General features: G+C 47.1%; 1 protein-coding gene across 2 annotated transcripts in view; it reads right to left on the bottom strand.

Moving 5' to 3' along the window:
- Positions 1–18,889, bottom strand: part of LOC147732560 (CD63 antigen-like) — a 75,348-nt gene that overhangs the window by 37,999 nt on the left and 18,460 nt on the right. For both annotated transcript variants that reach the window (XM_086958826.1, XM_086958827.1), the window contains exon 2: positions 1,932–2,117. In XM_086958826.1, coding sequence (XP_086814952.1) covers positions 1,932–2,117 — 186 coding nt within the window. The remainder of the gene's footprint in view (positions 1–1,931; positions 2,118–18,889) is intronic.

Below are 18,889 nucleotides of genomic sequence, written 5' to 3'. Positions count from 1 at the left end.
ACCTTCACTGCCTCAAGTGACCTGAATTAATTTGGGGCTGATTCATGTGTCACAGAATATTTTTTTAGCTGGCACCTGCTTCCTTAGTGCGCCCTGATTAGTGATCTTTTGCACTTGCTAAGTGCTTTCATTGTTGCAAAATTAGTTACAACACCTGCCCTGCCCCAACTGACAATAATGAATTAGGGGCTGATTAATGGATTTTAACTTCCAGCCTGGCTCCTGCTTGTCTCCCTTAGCTGTAATTCAGGACCTTTGTGGCATATGTGTAACTATTCTGAGGTTCAGAGCAGGGTCACATAATAGTTTCAACTGGCAACTGAACTCTGGAGGGGCCCCTCAGGAAGCACTCCAGGAAATGGCTACTAATGATGAGCCTGAACTTTTGAACCTGGTAAGTAGTTACTTTCAGTTTTGCTAAGATCGTATTTCTGCAATTTTGCACTTATTCGCGGGGCGCGAACTCACGCGAACAGTGCGAGCAGTGCGAGCAAAATCCGCTGCTCGCGGATTTGCGGATTTTGCGGGAAATTCGCAAATCTCGCGGATTGCGGATTTCCCGAAAATCCGCAAAATCCGCGAGCGGAACGGATTTTCCGCCCACGCCTACACCCAACCTCAATGCCCAGGTGTCAGCAGGTGTGCAAGTAAAGACAGGGCCGAGTTTAATAGGGCATCAGCAAGGAGCGTCTTCCCAAGAGACCTTGGGGCAGGGATGCGTCCCAGGGGGCAGAAGGCTGTCCTCAGCGCAGGAGTTTGGGCAGCCGCATAGTGAGATCGCAGTCCAAGAGGCCACTATGGAGAAGCAACCCAGAGGGAGCACCAAGCTGCCAAGAGGGCCCTTCTCAGCAGCTCGTTAGGCAGATTGCAGGGTCGCTGGGTGACAGATCTGTGTCATAACTTGGCGGGGGTTCCCTCCTCACACCGTTGTGTGGACTACGACTTCCTGAGGGTAGGAGCGGAGGTGTTTTCCGAAAAAATGGGCATAAGAGAATACAGATGAATGAGGTGCAGAGTGCAGAAAAAGTAAGTAAGCGAGTGATTTAAAAAGGTCTCTCTAGATTCACTTAATTTTTATTAGGTGGTCACAAGGACATGATTAAAAAGTGAGAGGGCTAGGGATTCAACAGATATAACCCTTTAAATATCAACTTTAATAGTCCTATTTAGAAGTAAGCACAACTGAGCTGTCAGTGTGTAACCCATTGGGGCTACTAACCTTTTTATAGTAGGAACAACAATTTTGGGATTTTACAAGTTAAGACACGAAAATACGTATCCTACTTTTTAATACACAGCACCCTGCTTTAGAGGTCGACATGACCAACTTAGGAATGACATATTAAAAAAGGAGGTCTTGGATTTTTCATTAGTTTATAATATAAATAAAAGACTTAACTGTTGCTCCCGGCTGCCCAGCAGGCCCTGGGGCTGCATAATGGACTCCACTTAATTTTCCTGCGTGGGGATTGGCCAAAGCGGGCTGGAATAATGCTTGCTCAGGTAATATGTGCTGTTTCTTCAACCCAGCTGTGGAATATAGCTGGGTTGGAGAAACAAGTGCGCATGTCAGTTTAGCCGCCTTGAGACAGCATACTCATTTAAAAGTGCACCTACCACCACTCCTCCCCTCTCCCATGACCTGGGCCCACCTCTCCCTGCTCACACTGGCTTAGCCAGCAGCTGAAAAATAAAATCGTGAAATATCGTTTTTTTCAGCTGCTGGCTCTGAGCTGGTGAGTCTAGGCTCCTCCACCATTGTGGGGGATCTGCTGCTGCAATATAGTGGGAATTTACCTTCTATTTGGGCAAAAACAAGTTGCTGTAAACCTTTATAAAGGACATTTACATACAAATCTGTATTAAAACTCAAAATAAAAACATGCACGACTCACTCCATTATAGCAAAAGAAAGGAAATATGGACTTTACCGTTCTGATCATTCCTTGATGTTCTATGAAAACGGCCACTGCTCCGAAGGTTGATATCATGAAAATCAGGAAGCCCACAGCAGAGAGGAGCAGAGGGGCTCCATACCACCCATCATTGAGGACTATGTTAACAGAGAGGTTAATTTGGCAGACCACTCCTAGACCCATCAATGCTATGCCGGTCACCTAGATCACATGATACAAGTTGCATAATTGAGAGCAAAAAATGTAAAGTAAACTTTCAAAGACAATCTTTCATTTAGAAAAACATTAACGTTAAGCAACCACAACATACAGCATTAATTTAAGAAAATACACATGGATCTGTTCTGCTCTCATAACGTTACACGAGGTGGAAATACATGCATATGATAGGACTAAAAAAATTATGCAGATGGCGAATCTAGTGTGATCTTATACTGTACTGATTTCTATTGCGCATTCTTAGTCAATGGGCAATGTTCAACACAACAGGAAACTTAACTTTACAAATAATCCAAATAATTATAAATAAATAAAAATATCTAAAGGATTCATCGGTCACCTCCAACACTCCAAAAAGAAATGCTAAGTCCATCAATTCACCATTCCATAGTTAAAAAAAAAAACAGTACTCACTCTCACATTCCATTAAATAGTAATAGAGGATGCCGAAAATGTGCCAACCGATTTTTTTTTTCTTAATAAAAAATGACTACAAAAAACACATTTACAACACAGTCGCTTTCCTATAAAAATCAAGATATTTAATTGAGCTATTATGACCTTTTTTCCATTTCATATATTAAAGGCATCAGAGTGCTGCTATTTGAATTGCCGGAGACACTCAGGTGTGTCTTAAAGACAGAGTAGTGAGTGCTCGAAACCGTGATTGTGAACATGAAACCAACTCAAAAGTTTAGTTGAACAAAAAAGGAAAACAAATAAAAAATACACACCTTTTATTTTTTTTATTGGGCAGGAATGAGGGAATTTCATTGTCCCACTTGCCTTACTGCTATTGATCATAAAGAGAACATCGAAGGCTAATGTAACAGCAACTATGTGATGAAGCTTGGTAAGTGAAGGAAGGCGATCGGTATTAGCCTGCACCATGCTTGGCATAACCTGCAGCCAATAGATCAAATGTTGTCTGATAGCAATATAATAAAAGGATAATATAATAGTCAGAAGTTGGTGATGGGGGGCCCAGATCTCAAAACAACTGGTCTTGAGACCAACTGGTCTAGATGGAAAAAAAAGTATGGATGGTGAGCTGAGGATTTAATTTTCCCAACACAAACGTTCTGGTGTAAGAGGTCAGCGTGTTTTTCTAAAACAGGGCGGTCCCACATACATTTAGGTACTAGGTCCACGCTAAATAACTTAAATTCAATGTATTCAAATTTATTTTATTTGAAGATCTAAAAAATGTGATATGACTCATACTGTCCTAGGCCAATGTTGATCACCTGTGCCTGGAGGATCAGACTTACCACCCTACACCTGTTAACGCTATAACCCTGCTGATGTTTTCTCCTTTGTCAGCGGACCTTTATCCATTGCTAGAGAGGTAAGCAGGAGTAAACATGCATTACATACCTTAACAGTGTAACCAATTAGTCACACAATAAAACAGGGACTACAAGGATAGTTAAAGTGTTTTATTACAGACTGAGAAACAAACTGATAGAGCATATCCTAAAATATATAGTATTACAAGAACAAGTCTAAATATAATAAAATTCAGTCTAAACAGGAAGCATACCAAAAACTCTGTTTCTGCAAAACAAAAGGATAAGAAAAATAATCTGAAGGTTTATTTGCATAATTTCGATCCTCCTACCAAGTCATTAGTATTTCAAAATAAAATTGAAATTTTTCTACCCTATATACATTTCAGGGAACTCCTGACAAGCTATGGGAAACAAGGAACAGGTGTCAGCATGAAGGAGTCTTTTCTAAAAGCACTCCAGTATGAATAGTGTAGCATGAAGCTACACAGTAAGAAGTCGCCTATGAGGTCTGTGCCTCAGTAAACCCTAAATGTCTCTCTAACAATACAACATCTATTACCACAGAGCATTCAAGGTAACTAGCGTTATCAATTTCCAGTGTATTCCCATATTCCTAGGTAGAATTTAGCAACATCCAGCTCTTCTCCCACACTTTCAATCGAGCCCATGAATTAGTCCTTAAGCGACCCTTTCCGCCATGAGAACTAGTCTCACACCTCATTAACACATCTTACTGCCAAAGATTCCTCCCATACCTTGCTATCGCTACAAACAATATCTAACTCTAACGAAACAAAGTATCAGCACCTGCAGAGGAGAAAACATTAAAGCAAAACAACTCTTACATGAAAGTTCAACATTGAACTTGAGGAGCTTAAGGCCTTTGGCTGGGAAGCAGCCTTTACAACGGTGCCAAACCCTGCATGCCTTTAACATGATGTCCTCAGTGATGTCACTGACCAGGTCATGAATGATGTAATATGTGACGTCATCAGCAGTGCATTGCGGGGGCGCAAGTTATAGTTAGCACAACAAACTATAACGGGGGAATTTCTATGGTTTTGTATGAGTGAAATGTCCAACTAACTATAACGTCCCTGAAACCTATTGTTTTTTCAGTGAATTTCTAAGGTTTTTTTAAATGCTAATTTCTAACTATAACATGCCTGAAACCTATGTTTTTTTCAGATAATTTCAAAGGTTTTTCAAATGCTAGTTTCTAACTATGCCTACAGAGGTAGGACATGTGAAGAAAGAAGTAAAACGCACAGAAAGCAGCAAAAGAAATGCAGAAAGAAGCAACAGAAGTCCACAAAGACACAGAAAAGTGCATGAAGAAGCAAGACATGTACAGAAAGAACCAACAGAGGAGCAGAAGCAGGCCTTGTTGAAAAATCATCCTGTGCCCACAACTTTCAGACGGGTACTGGTGGTATCGGACTGACTTATCAGGCCTAGAGCCAGTGCTAGGCTAAAAGGCACTTAGAATACAGTGAAAAAACCTACATACACTATGGAACACTATGCGTTGGGGTACCCCTATGATTAGCATGACCTCCTCTGTAAGGCCTTAGTACATAATAGCACAGGTGTATTAAAACTACCTCTTAAAACACGCTACGGGTGTGTTTGCTTAATGGTGAAGGGAAGGGGGGCCTGAGGTGAAATGTGTGCAAACACACCCTGTGGCCGTTTTAAGTTGGGAGATTAAGTCCCCCATAAATACTGACGGTCCCTGGGGTCCAACTAGCCAACCAGGTACCTCCAGTAAGCACCACAGAGCTGCGTTGCAGAGGTGTAAAAAGGGGTGTGGCCTGGCCCACCTCTCTGCCACACAGCTCCTTGTCGCATACTGGAGGTACCTGGTGGGGTTGTTCGCGCCCAGGGACCCTCAGTATTCAAGGGGAATCAATTCCCAACTTATAACGTAAGTGGTGAAGGGAGGGGGTGGGGCCTGAGGTGACATGTGTGCAAACACTCCCTGTGGCGCGTTTTAAGTTATGGAATTAATTCCTCTTTAATCCCGAGGGTCCCTGGGGTCCAACTAGACCACCAGGTACCTCCAGTAAGCTCCATTGCACTGCGTTGCAGAGAGGTGGCCCAGGCCACGCCTCTTTTTACACAACTCTGCCACACAGCTCTGTGGCACTTACTGGAGGTACGTGGTGGGCTAGTTGGACCCCAGGATTGAAGAGAAATTAATTCCCCAAAACACACCACAGGGCGTGTTTGCACACATGTATCCTCAGGCCCCTCCCCTCGCTTCACCACTGTGACAAATAGCCCTGGGGCACAATTTAAGTTGGGGGAATAAGTCCCCTTGAATCCTGAGGGTCCCTGGGGTCCAACTAGCCCACCAGGTACCTTCAGTAAGCACCACAGAGCTGCGCTGCAGAAGCGGAGTGGCCTCGAACACCTCTCTGCAACGCAGTTTCCTGGCGAATACTGGATGTTCCAGGTGCCCCCAGGGACCCCCAGTATTCAAGGGCAATTCGTTCCCCATCTTACAACGTGCCAGGGGGCACGTTTACAGAGTGCTGCAGGGAGGGGGAGCTGTGTGGCCCCTCTTCCTTTCCTATTTTATTGGTCTTGGGGAACCCATCCCCCAGGGCCTCATCCCTATTAAAAAAAAAATACAAAAAAATATTGGAAGGGGGCAGTGTGGACCCCTCCCGAGGACATATTCGGCCCGGGGACCCCATCTCCCGGGGCATGGTCAGTGTTTTTTGTTGTTTGGAGGGGGCTGCGATGCCCCCCCTCCTCAGGCCCTTTATGACCCGGGGGACCACATCCCCAGGGGCCGGCCTTTGCGCGTTCTTTTTTGTAAATTTAAATATTTTAATGGAGGGGGAGGGGGGCCATGTGGCCCCCCTCCCTGGCCACTTCTGGGCCCAGGGACCCCATCCCCCGGGCCCTGGCCATTGGTTATTTATTTAATTTGAGGAGGGGGGCCGCATGGTCCCACTCCTCAGGCCAAATATGGCTCTGGGGACCCCATTCCCCCAGGGCCAGCCTTTGTTTTTTAAAAATTTTGTAGGGGAGGGGGGGTCGTGTAGCCCCCCCTCCCGGGTCACTTCTAGCCCCAGGGACCCCATCCCCCGGGGCTAGCCCTCTCCGTTGGGGACTGTGGGGGAAGCCCCAATGCCCCCACGATCCCTGCCGGCTCCCAGCCTCCTGCGGGGGAGCTTTTCCACACGGGGAGCTGTTAAGATGCAGCTCCTTGTGTGGAAAAGCAAGCTGGTTTGGTTTTTGGAAGAGAGAGCAGGTTCTCTGCTCTCTCTGTTCCAAAAACCAAATCACAGTTTGGTATGACAGGGTGGGAGCCACGAGGCTCCCGCCCTGTCATAGCGAACAGCAGTGTCCCGGGGGTGGGCACCCCTGGACACCGCAGGAGCCGGCCCTGGGGGGTGGCAGTCCCCTGGGCCATCACTGGCTCCAGGAGGGGGGGGCACGTGGCCCCACTCCCATCCAAACCACAGCCCCGGGGAGTGGCGGTCCTGGGGGCTGTGGGTGGGGCTCCGAGCCCCCGCAAATCTAATCAAGCCCCGGTGCTGGAAGTCCCGGGCTGCAGGGGCCCACGTGGGTCCCCGCATACATTTTTGAAAATGCCCCAAGGACCTGGCCCACCCGGGGGCCTCAATTAAATGAAGCACGGGAGCCCCCCCCCCCCCCGATTCATTTTTTAAAAATTACTGCCGATTAGCGCACCCAGCTTGAATTCTGCAGAAATTATACAAAAAGGGCCCTGTGGGTCCTTGTGGGACCCCCTGAGCAGGGGGTCAGGGTGTTTCTACCCTGTATCCTTTTCTTGTTTTGCGCTTTTGTTGTACTGCTTTCTTGTGCCTTGGTTCTACGGAGGCACAAGATGGCTGCCAACACTTCCTGGTTTGAAATGTTGACAGCCAATAAGAATGCAGCTCGTGATCGGCAGGGTGCGCGGATCCTCCGTATCTCTATATATCGAAACTTATTTTTTGATTTTCTCAGCAACTACTAAACTGATTTACACCATTTAAAAAAAAGAAAAAAAAAGTGTCCTTTCTGAACCAAGCACTACCTTTTTGCCAAATTTGTTGTAATTCCGTTCAGCAGTTCGAGCTGTAGTAGTTTCTAAAGTTTCCTATGAGAGATGCATTTTTTTACCTTTTTTTAATTTCTCAGGAAATACTGAACGGATTTACACCATTTAACAAAACGAGTTCTTTCTGAAACAAGAGCTACCTTTTTGCCAAATTTGGTGCAATTCCGTTCAGCAGTTCGGGCTGTAGGAGTGTATAAAGTTTCCTGTGGAAATTAACATGGCGAAAACACGTTTTGGGACCCTCTTTTTTTCCTCGGCCCTAGCTTGCCGAATCCCCCCGAAACTCAAGTAGGAGCTGACTGGAGCGCCCCACTAGATTTGAACATTTTGCGAAGATTCAGCAACCGCCGCCATAGTTATTGGGAAAAGAAAAAACGCTTTTTGAATAGAAACATGGTCCTAACTATAACTACCTATCTATATCAACCACAATCGTTTAGCTGGTTTCCCATAAACGATGCCAGGGCCACAAATATTCCTTTTCAGTGTGTTTTTATTTTAAGCAAAGTCACTCGACGCGTTTCGGAGGCAACCTCCTTGTTCTCGTGCCCAGTTTCCATACTGAACTGGCCTCGGAGCCAGTCACATTGGCACTGACCTTCGTCATAAATACTATGTTTTCTGAAGAATACTTTCCTAAAGTCTGGAAAAGCGCCTCAATATTGCCTCTGCTCAAGAAATCTACTCTGGTTCCTAAATATCCAAATAATTTTAGACTGATCTCTAGGCCTCCTCTCCCTACGAAAGTGTCAGAGAAATTCATGAACACACAACTTAGTATGTTCCTGTTAGAATTGCAAGCAATGGGCCATTCCCAGTACTGCTTCAGAGGAGGGCATAGCACAGAGTCAGCCCTAATTTAGTCCACAGAAGAGATCAGGACCATACTAGACAGGAGGCAAAGCTGTGATGATCAGGTTAGATCTCTCGGCGACCTTTGATATGGTCCATCACGTCTTATTGATGGACAGACTGCCATAGATTGGAATCCAGGGCACCGCCTGGAAGTTGCTTGAATCCTATCTCTCCAATAGGATTCAAACGGTCGCACTTGGGTTATTCTCTCCCAAACCATTCTCCTAGCCCTGTGGAGTCCCTCAGGGATCTTCATTGAGCCAGACGCTTTTTAATACTTGTGTTATTGTTGGCTCCACTGATTGAATCATATGGCTTTAGTCTGACGTCCTATGCAGACAACATCCAAATTGTGGTACTGCTAAAGCCAGGGTTGGTGCTGGGAAAAGCATCATGGCTTCAAGATTGCATGTCCGCCGTGGGAGGCTGGATGGCTCAAAACTGCCTTAAACCTAACTCTGGAAAAACGGAAGTTGTGCTGTTTGGCAATGACCCCAGCTTTTGAACTCCTGCCTGGTGGCTGAACACACTGGTCCCCTTCCCACCCTCAATAAGAAAAGGCAAGAAACCTCGGGGTATGGATGGATAACAAACTCAGCTGGTGAATGCAGTGGTTTCTTCTACCTCTTACATCCTGAGATCATGCAAAAAAAAAACAGTATACAAACAGTTATCACTGCCCTATCCATGTCTAGGCTGGACTATTGTAATGGTCTCTACATCAGCCTGCAGGAGGGACTTATGAATAAAGTGCAACTCCTACAGAATGCAGTGGCTAGCTGCATCACCGGTATACCAAGATATGCCTCTATCTCGGCTGAGATCAAAAGGCTTCATTGGCTGTCGATAAGAAAACTGGTTCAGTGTAAAGCCCTGTGTATGGTCTATAAAGCCATCCAAGCTTCTGGCCAGAGTTTTTCAAACAACAATTTCATTGATATGTACCAAAAAGATAATTATGCTCAGCAGAAGCAAAACGGATATCAGTACCCAGGGTATGTAAATCCTGCTTGGGGCGGTGGGGGGGGAGCAGAAGCTTTGTGTCCTGCTCAGCGAAGCCCTGGAATGGCCTTCCGCTAAATCTTAGATGCAGGACAACTTTACTTACTTTTAGGAAGGCCTTAAAAACGTGGTTATTCTCTACTTAAACTTCGTTCATAGTCGCTCTGTTTTTGGGCCTCTATAGGACTTCACACAACGCCAGAACACCTTAGGGTGGCAGTTGCGCTCTATAAATTGCAATAACATTACCATTACATCTTTCTTTATGTGTAGGTCAACATAAATGTAAACATCCAAGTTTAATCCAACTTGGAATGGACGGCTCTATGTCAGCTGCGGCCTGTCCTAATGGACTGATTGGCTATGCCTCTTCACCTTTCAGCCACAGTAAAGTATGCCTGTCACGTTGAGCAAAAGTCAGGCAGCCAGGAGTTAGACATGTGCTAAATGTGCCGGCTCCTGGCTGCCTGAGCTGAACTTTGCTGGGCTGAAGTCACAGCTCCTGTGGGCGGGACATCTTCAGCCTTGAAAAGCACCTTAAGGCCCTCCTCTTCATGACTAAGGGGAGCGTCAATGATTGCCTCGGACCTGGGAGCTTCAGATCCAAGCCCTGAAGTACCGAGGGCTGAGTATCAATCCGTGACACCTCGTCACAGAGTGTGGTGGGGTCAGCAGTCTAACTGACCCCATCCCACTTGACAATTGTAAAACTGCTGCCTTCCCTCAAGGCAGAAGTCCCAACCCTCCAGGGATATCAGAGGCAGAGATGAGTAGGTAAGTATAGTTTTATTTTTAATATTTGGCGCATGCATGAATATTGGGGAGTGAGAGTCAAGATTGGATGTGTGTATGCACGAATGCTTGAGTGTGTTTATGTGAGTGTTTGTGCCCCACACCGCCTCCCTCCTTGCAAATAGGGCATAAAACATAGCAGTGGTTGCCTGTACTAACATCTTGACTACAAAAACTCCGAGTTCCACAACTTGGGGTTCCCTAGCAGGTCATTAAAAGCTGTAGGAGTTGTGGTTAGTGTTTCCACGGTTAACCATCTCAGTAACGTCAGATAACCTCATGTCATCAGGGCCAATTTTCAAGTGCTCCTTTTTAGTCATCAGCATATTTCTTGCTGGCCTACCTTGCTCTGTGATGCTAGCATCTCAGTCTGGGCTGATCTGGCTTTTCACAAATTTCCCAGTGGACTACAGGCTTGGAGCTTATTTCTGATCTTGCTGGGATTCCATTACCCAACCATGAACGTCCCCATGACCCCTTTCTATTAGTAACCTCCTGCAGTGAAGAGTTTATTTGAACATGTTTGCTTGTGCTGATGTTGGCTTCCAGTCCGGCCAGGACCTCCAGGAATTCGTTACCGCTACCATCTAACAAGTGCCTATGCACAACATGACACTGGAGTGAAAGGTGAAGGTGTTCGCCCTCTTGACCGAGGGTAGGCAGTTGAGCCTTCTGATGCAACTGAGCCTGCTTTAAGATATAATGGTCCTACTTATATCATCCATATTAGGGTTTCCATACCTGTATTCAGACCGCCTAGATCTATAGGCTCAGAAAAATCCCAAGAGTCACATACTTAGATAACCATACACACTTTGTTAAAAGGATTTTCCAAGCCTCAAATAAATTGTTTTTGCTGAATGGGTAGTCTTTCCTCCAGCAACAAAGCTATTTTTGAGATCTAGTACCCTCTATTGGCTGTTTGCAAAGGCCCCATATGTTAGCAGCCTAGGATGGCCTTAATGTAGGACAGAACCTGAACTTGTTGCATAAACAAACTTTGGGGCAGTTCTACAAGGTTTGCTTCCCCACCCATGAATGACACCAGTGAACTCCGTTTAATGCACAAGCGCCGAATGTGAAAGAATCCCATCCAATACATTATTGAAATAGAGTTATTGCTTTTGGGTTACCAACAATTCCTATGAAGGAATCAGGGGCACCGTGGTAACATTTTTTTTTTTTTATTCCTAATATCACACATACACTGCACACATACACTGCACTGCACTCCGATTGTTGTGGAGGGAGGAGGCACTTCCGGCGGCACGGGCAGGTGGTGTTAGAGCGACCTGCCTTTGACATAAAACCGGATGACAGCAAGGACGCGCAGCGGGCGCGCCGAAGGCGCGCCAAAGGCATGCCCGTCTGCACCCGTCCGCAACAAGGCCAGGGGCCACCACCCCTGACGGTTCGATTTCTTTAATTCGTTACAGTGCCCAACAGCTTTAAAAATTATGCCCCAGATTGGGGGAGAAGTGTAAGCATAGCATTAGCCTGGAGAACCAGGGTAAAACCTGCACTAACTGCTCTTACACCATAAACCGCAAGCTGAAGTGCAGAGAGAGGGGACAGACGCTCAATCTCTCCCTGATCAACTGCAGATCGTTAAGGAAGCATTGGGTGGAAATACATGACCATCTGGGGACAAGCAGGTGGATGTCTTATTCCTTACCGAGACGTGGCTTGATGACGACACCTCGGCACCCGAAATCTTAGAAGCTCTCCCTTATGGCTATGAAATCAGCAGAATTGACAGAACAGCAGGTAGGGGTGGTGGGATTGCCATAATATGTAAGCACGAGATCCAGTGCACCCTAGAGAGGGCGGATGTTGTAGACAGCGAATCTGGTCTTTTTACGATCTCAGCATCAAAGAATCACATTCTCGAGGGACTCCTGGTTTATAGACCACCAGGACCAGGGGCGCGCTTCGCTGCTAGCTTGTGAGAGAACGTAATCCAGCCAGCTCTCAGGTATGAGAGGATCCTTCTGTTGGGAGACTTGAACCTCCACTTTGATGAGACTACCAACATGTAGGTGCAGGAAATCCGGCAGGAACTGGCTGCACTCCAACTCACTCAAATCAGAGAAGCCCACCCACTGCCATGGCCATCTCCTGGACCCGATATTTGCAAAGTGGGAGATGCTGTACATTGAGCCCCCTACACCTGTGGTATGGTCCGACCACTTTTTGATCTCTTTTAAGGCAGGAACACCCGCAATCCCAACCCAGAGTATGCAGGGAACAACGACTAGAAGTAGGAATGGTGTGGTGTGGCTCACTAGTTAGAGGCGGCAGACCCGAGAGCAGAGGACGGCCCGGGACCAGGGTTCAATTCCCGACGCGGCAGGGTTGTGGACCAGGGTCAGCGGACTCGATAATTCTCACCTCAGTGCCTACTCTAACCAGGGATCACACTCGGCATCTCTGGGCATTAGCTTGCCTCATCTCCACAACGGCCCCCACATACGCCGGGGATGCCTGGTTTCACCTTGGAGATACCCAGTAGGGACCATCTCACAGGGAAAGCCAGGACGGGTTCCCCAGCGGTCTACTGCGCAGAGATACTCCTTCAGGAGTCGATTCTAGCGCATTACAAACCCACAATTAATTAATTAATTAATTGGGCAAACTTCTCTACAGAGGCATTAAATAAGGTCCTAAATCAGGGTGGGCCCCCAGGAGGTCGGGGAATTGAGGTAGCCTGTACAGCGCTGGACAAACGCATCATGGAGGCACTGGACAGCACGGTGCCTCGGTCGAATAATGCACCGAGGAGGCAGTCCAAGTCTGCCCCATGGTTCGGATGGAACTTCGGGGCAAGAAAGCGGATTGTAAACGTCTTGAGAGGCAATGGAGGAGAGGGTTCTTCGAGGGAGAAAGGGCGGCCTACAAAAGCATGCTGAAAGAATACCATGCCTTAATTAGGAAAACACGTAAATCCTATTACTGTAACAGGATAGAGGGAGCAGACAATTCAGCGAAAGGAGCTGTTCTCCGTTTACAAAGATCTCCAGTCTCTCTAGTATTACGGCTCCTGTGACTGGGTCAGTGGAGTCCTGCAACCGGATAGCAGAGTTCTTCTCACAAAAGGTAGAGAAGATCTACTCCTCATTTCCGGCAACGGCCAGAGAAGGCCATCCGGGAGGTGATATCTCTACCAATGTGGCAGGCACGGACTGCCTCAAAATCTTCACTGTTCCCTCTCGGGAGGTCATTTGTACAATAGCAGGCAGTATCAATTCAGGCTCCCCGAAAGACCCTGCATCACCTAAAACACCGAGAGGGAGTGTGGAGACTCTGGAGCCTTATATTAGATATTTACTAGAGCTCTCCTTTGAGGAAGGCAGGGTTCCTAAAGCCTGGAAGGCGGCCGTGGTGCTCCCCCTGAAAAAAACAACCTAATATCAGTATGGAGCAAATGAAGAATTTGCGCCCCATCTCACTCCTGCCATACTTCGCTAAAATCACGGAGAAGGCTGTCAATAACCAGTTGACAGCCCACATTAAGGCCAATAGACTGCTCCATCCCACTCAATCGGGTATCCGTGCACTCCACTCGACCGAGTCAGCACTATTGTTAGCCACAGAAACCTTGCGGAAACATGCTGATAAAGGCCACACGGCGGCACTGATCCTGTTGGATCTCAGTGCCGCATTTGTCACACGCTATTACATTGCTTAAGGAGGGGAGGAGTGGCCATGGAAATGGCTGGAGTCCTTTTTGTCGGACCGTAGTTTCCAGGTGGCATTGGGCACTTTTCGATCCAACCCCATTTGCTTGAAGCAGGGGGTGCCCCATGGGTCCAGCCTAAGCCCTACCCTCTTCAATTTATATGTAACTCCAGTGGCCGAGATCATAGAAAAATTTGGGCTGGAAGTCGTGTCATATGCAGATGACACGCAACTAGTGGTGGCCTTGACCCAGCCGAAGGAGCAGGCAGCTGACAATTTCCGATCAGGTCTGCAGGAACTGGCGGCGTGGATGGCCAACAACTGTCTTAAATTGAATGAAAACAAGACCGAGGTCTTGATTGTTGGTAGAGCTCCGTCAGTGTGGACTTCGGCATGGTGGCCTACAGCACTGGGTCCATTACCTAATCCCAGCAATGAAGTGCGAAACCCAGGGGTGTGGATCGATGACAAGATCTCATTCGAGTACCACACCAAACGAGTGGCAGGCACATGCTTTGGCACGATGAGGGTCCTTAGGAAGACATTGGATTATCTGCCAGTGACAACGAGGAAGACCATGGTCCATGCACTAATTACATCTAGGCTGGACTACAGCAATGTCCTATATTTGGGAGCGAGTGCCAGATGCTTACAGAGGTTGCAGCACGTGCAAAACGCGGCGGTCAGTTTGGTTCTGATGCTGCCCAAGAGAGCCGCCTCCAAGAGAGCACTGAGAACACTGCACTGGCTTCCAATTAGGGAACGTGTGGTATTTAAAGCACTTTGTGTTGGCCACCGTATCCTACAAAGGAAAGGACCTTCTTACCTGCACAACCTGCTTACGCCATACCACCGACCCGTCAACTGAGATCTAGCGGGACAGGAATGGTGCTGGCGCCTAAGTTCAGGAGAGTAAGAATTGGAGGTCACGCCTTCCGTGTCTTGGCTGCTGTGAGAAGTTGGCCTGATAAGTGAGGTTTCCAATTCTGGAACCACCTTGTATCAGTCCAAACAATCCCTTATGGTGTCTGGTTGTAAGTCAACCTTATAGACAAGCTATCCTAGTGGTAGCATGGACTAAGCAGCCTTAAAGGCTAAACTCAAGAGGTCGTGTTAAGCGAGCTGTTTTACCAATCACAATCCTGTAATACCAAATGAAAGGACACCACACAAGTATATATTATAAAAATATATGTATTTATTACTAGAATAATCCCCAGTACTCTTTATGAGCAAAGGGGCACAAGCGTTTAAACAAAAGCACAGTATAATATATGAAAGTTGCACAATTATGGATGAGGGCGGGTGGCCACTCAAACCATACATTAAGAAAGTGGTATAAGAGAGACCAATCGAACAGTGGTTAGGCCTAGGGCCTAGGGAATCGCTGGGAGCAGTCTGGACTAGCATGCTGAAGTCGGGAAAAGCCCGCGGGATTCGGGTGCAGCGCTTAAAGCACACGCATGCACCAATGCAAAGTCAATGGTGCGTAAAAGTTCTAGAGTTACTGTTTAAGGAGACTTCCGCTTAACCTAGAAGGACGAAATTCAAGACATACACTAGACGCGTGTACCAGTGTGGGAACACCGGCGTTGTTGAGTTAACTCACCCACAGGAAGCGGGTGCATAGGGTCGAAGTTGAGTCGGGTTTCGTCACGCAGGTTGTTGGTGCTTGAAGCTGAAGATGCTGCAGGCGATGTGAAGGAGAAGTGTCCGGTGTGATCCAAGGGTGGATCAGAGTTGTAGAGTACCTGAAAGCAGAAGGGACAGAGTCTGGGTCACTCAGCAGTGACCAGGGTGGAACCAGGACGGAACCAGGCAATGTCGGGCGCAATCAGGTGGTTGTCGAGGAGCTTCTCTCCGCTGCCACGTGGGCTCTAGGGCATCTGCGACATCCAGGAGCGGGTCACGAGCTGTCCATTGAAGGCTCTCACTGTCGGCGCTGTCTGCTTCAAGATTGGAGCAAACAACACTTGGCAAGAGCAATCCATGTAGGACTGGAAGATTTTTTCTCACTCAGACCAGGAGGGTCAGAGCGGGTGCTCCTTTTCAGAGGAGCGGGTGCAAGTCTGGAGCAACCAGAATCACAAGTTGTATTTCAAGTTTCGTTGGCACAGGGGCCACAAGCCAGCTGGCAATTGACCGGGCCAACGCGTTGAGCCAAAGGAAGCAGAAGGGCCCCACGCAGCACTCGTCGAGTGTAGAGGGGTGAGCTTCGGTGCAAAAGTGGCTCAGGGCTGGGGCTTCTCAAACACCGGTGTACAGCTTCGAGGGTCACTCGTGGGCTGCACGGTCAGCGTCTTGTGGCCTTTTCAAGATGGCGTGCCCCACGCTTCCGGTCGCCTCCACGGGTCTCAGCTCTGCAGGGACTATGGATCAGGCTGGTAGAAGGCAGGCAAGCTTGATCTTGTCGATCTCTGTTGCTCGAGTTCCGACAGGAACTGCAACAAAGCAGACGTCGAGGTGCTGGGTAGTGCCTGCTTGCACAGGGTGGTCACTCCTTGACCACAAGGGAGATTCTTCAGTCTTCTACGTCGAGTAGGATGTCGAAGGGTCCAGAGTTTAGTTTCAAATGTTTCATCAGGATAATCTGAGTGCGTTGGCACTGCTCCCATTCTTATACCAATCTAGGGGGCTGGATTACCTGCTAGGTCCCCTCCTATGGGTGGGACTCAGGAAGGGGGTGGATACACCCCTTTCCCTTTGATCCAGACCGCGCTGGGACTGGGGCTGGAGTGCCCCAGAACCGGTTTGGCCGGATTATGCAAGGGGAAGCCTTGTGCTCCCCAGGCAGTGTCTGGTTTCTTTCAAACCTCCCTGCTACAATCCACTATCTCCTGTCTGGGGTGGTGTAACACCTCCCTGCGACAGGAAAGCCTTTGTCCAGGCCTCCTCTGCAGAGTTTCGGTCAGCAGCAGGAGGTCAGACTCGTGTCTGTGGCAGAAGCATCCATTTTATGGATCTGAGGCTCTTTTCAAATCAACCGCGTTTTAGCAAAGTAACATGTTGTCTCCCTCTAGAGGGGTGGAATGCTACCCCCGTCGCCAGGACTGGCGAGGGGGTAGTATTCCAAATCGTATGACACCTTACACGACATGTTTTGATAAAGCCAAACCAAAGTTGACATATAACTGCAAGGATTATAATGCACTCAATAGTATATGGTATGGCATTATCCCGGAACAGCTTAGGGAATTGGTCCCGACAGCTGCAGACAGGCTCAGCTCATTCTAGAGCACCATCTCACATACAACCAAGCACTCTGCCTCCAGGATTGTTAAGGCCTGCCATAGGAGTGACTGATAGGTATATAGGTGTCCAGATAGGTTTAGATATAGGCATACTATATCTAAGCAAGGGGTGATTACACCACCTTGCCCCAGCTGAGTGATCAGCCAGTTGTGTCAATTTTGGATAGCCAGCCAGGGGTGGCAAAAAGATATGCTGCAGCCCCTGGTAGGCCTTGGATGCACCTATGCCCTGGGCACCTATAGTGCTCTGTACAGGGGCTGATAAGGTGACCCAAGCCAATTTAGTAATGCACCTAGGGTACATGGAATCCATTTTACAGAGAGAGCAGATAGTTGGCCTGGTTCCCTGCAAATCGGGGCCCGAGGCTAAGTCGAAAACCAGCTAAACACAAGGCAAAAAATCTGGGGTAACCATAGTCAGGTAGCCACCTTCCTACAGCTGCTCAGAAATGGAGCAAACTCCCTCTGGAGCTCCGGCTGGAGAAATCAGAGCTCAAGTTTCGTAAAGAGCTGAAAACATTCCTGTTCCCTAAAGAGTAGGGCCAGGCTCTGCTAGGGTATGTTCGAGTGGGTAGTATCAGCAGTTGATTGGCTTCAACGCTGCAGTCCATAACGCTGGGACACACTAGTACAGTGTAACCAGGCGCTTTATAAATAATAATAATAATAATAATAATAATAATAATAGAATAGACACTAAGTAAAAGTGTTTGTGACTAGATTAACCGGTTTCTCAGAACTAAAACCACACAGGATATCAAAAACAGCAAGAAGGTATGTTGAGAGCAGCAAGAATAAATGAACATTTCTAACATGGTTAACATTTCATTAACAACTAGCACCCTAAAATATACTTCTTTGTGATACACAGAGCATGGAAAGCAGAGCAACTTGCAGTCTAGAGTTTCAGGGAGAAGTGATTGTAATGAATGTGCTTTTCGCTAAAATAACACACCCTAACCCAACACTCCCAAAAGGCAAGGCAAGACCCAGCACTTCCTTAAGGGGAGGTAAGAAAACAAACCCAAATGTAGGTAAAGTAACACACAAGTTTATTAATGCAACATTTTAAAAAGGCAGGCCGAATATATCAGTCATGGCAGACTCAAAAAAACTATTGATTAATGCAATGTTCAGAAAGGTAAGCCAAATATATCAGTAAATGCAGATTCCCAAATGTCAAATGAATGATTAAATTAACAATTGAAATAGAATGCAATAATATACACAAGTAGGAAAGAGTAGAAAATATATACAAGAGAGTGGTTAGGAACACCTCACCGAATGAATTTGAATCATCCTTGCCCGCTCAAGCTGAGGAAAGACAGTCAACAGCCCAGGAAGGAGTTTCAATCAGGACTCAAAATTCTGTCACTTCCACAGCAATACATCTATTCTTTGGTGAACTTCCCAGCTGGCCCCGTCGGCTCCCAGCTTAAATATCATTATTCAACGTGAGCGAAGCTTCTAGAAAAGCTCGCCCTCTTCTCATTGGAAAAAAACGAGCAGGCTGTACCAGTCTGCGTCAAGGCCAAGATGGGGGCTGGCCAAGCTCCGGTATTTTGACTTCGAGGCAGAGTGGCATTCTACAGATAATATCCAGTTCACTCTGGTCAGTAAGGTGCGAAAAACAAGTGAGAAGCAGAAAGACCTTGAATATGAATCTCAAGCACTGCTGTGCACGCAGAAGTAAGGCAAAGTCAGAAATCAAGATGACATGAAGCAATGTTAAAGCCAATAGTCAGAACTCATCAGCAAAGCCAAAAAGCAAGATGAAATGAGGCCATGTGAAAGCCAATAGTA

Source organism: Lissotriton vulgaris, chromosome 2_1, assembly GCF_964263255.1.
Source record: "Lissotriton vulgaris chromosome 2_1, aLisVul1.2, whole genome shotgun sequence".
NCBI classification, from domain to species: domain Eukaryota; kingdom Metazoa; phylum Chordata; class Amphibia; order Caudata; family Salamandridae; genus Lissotriton; species Lissotriton vulgaris.
This window is presented reverse-complemented; position numbering and strand designations above follow the sequence as displayed.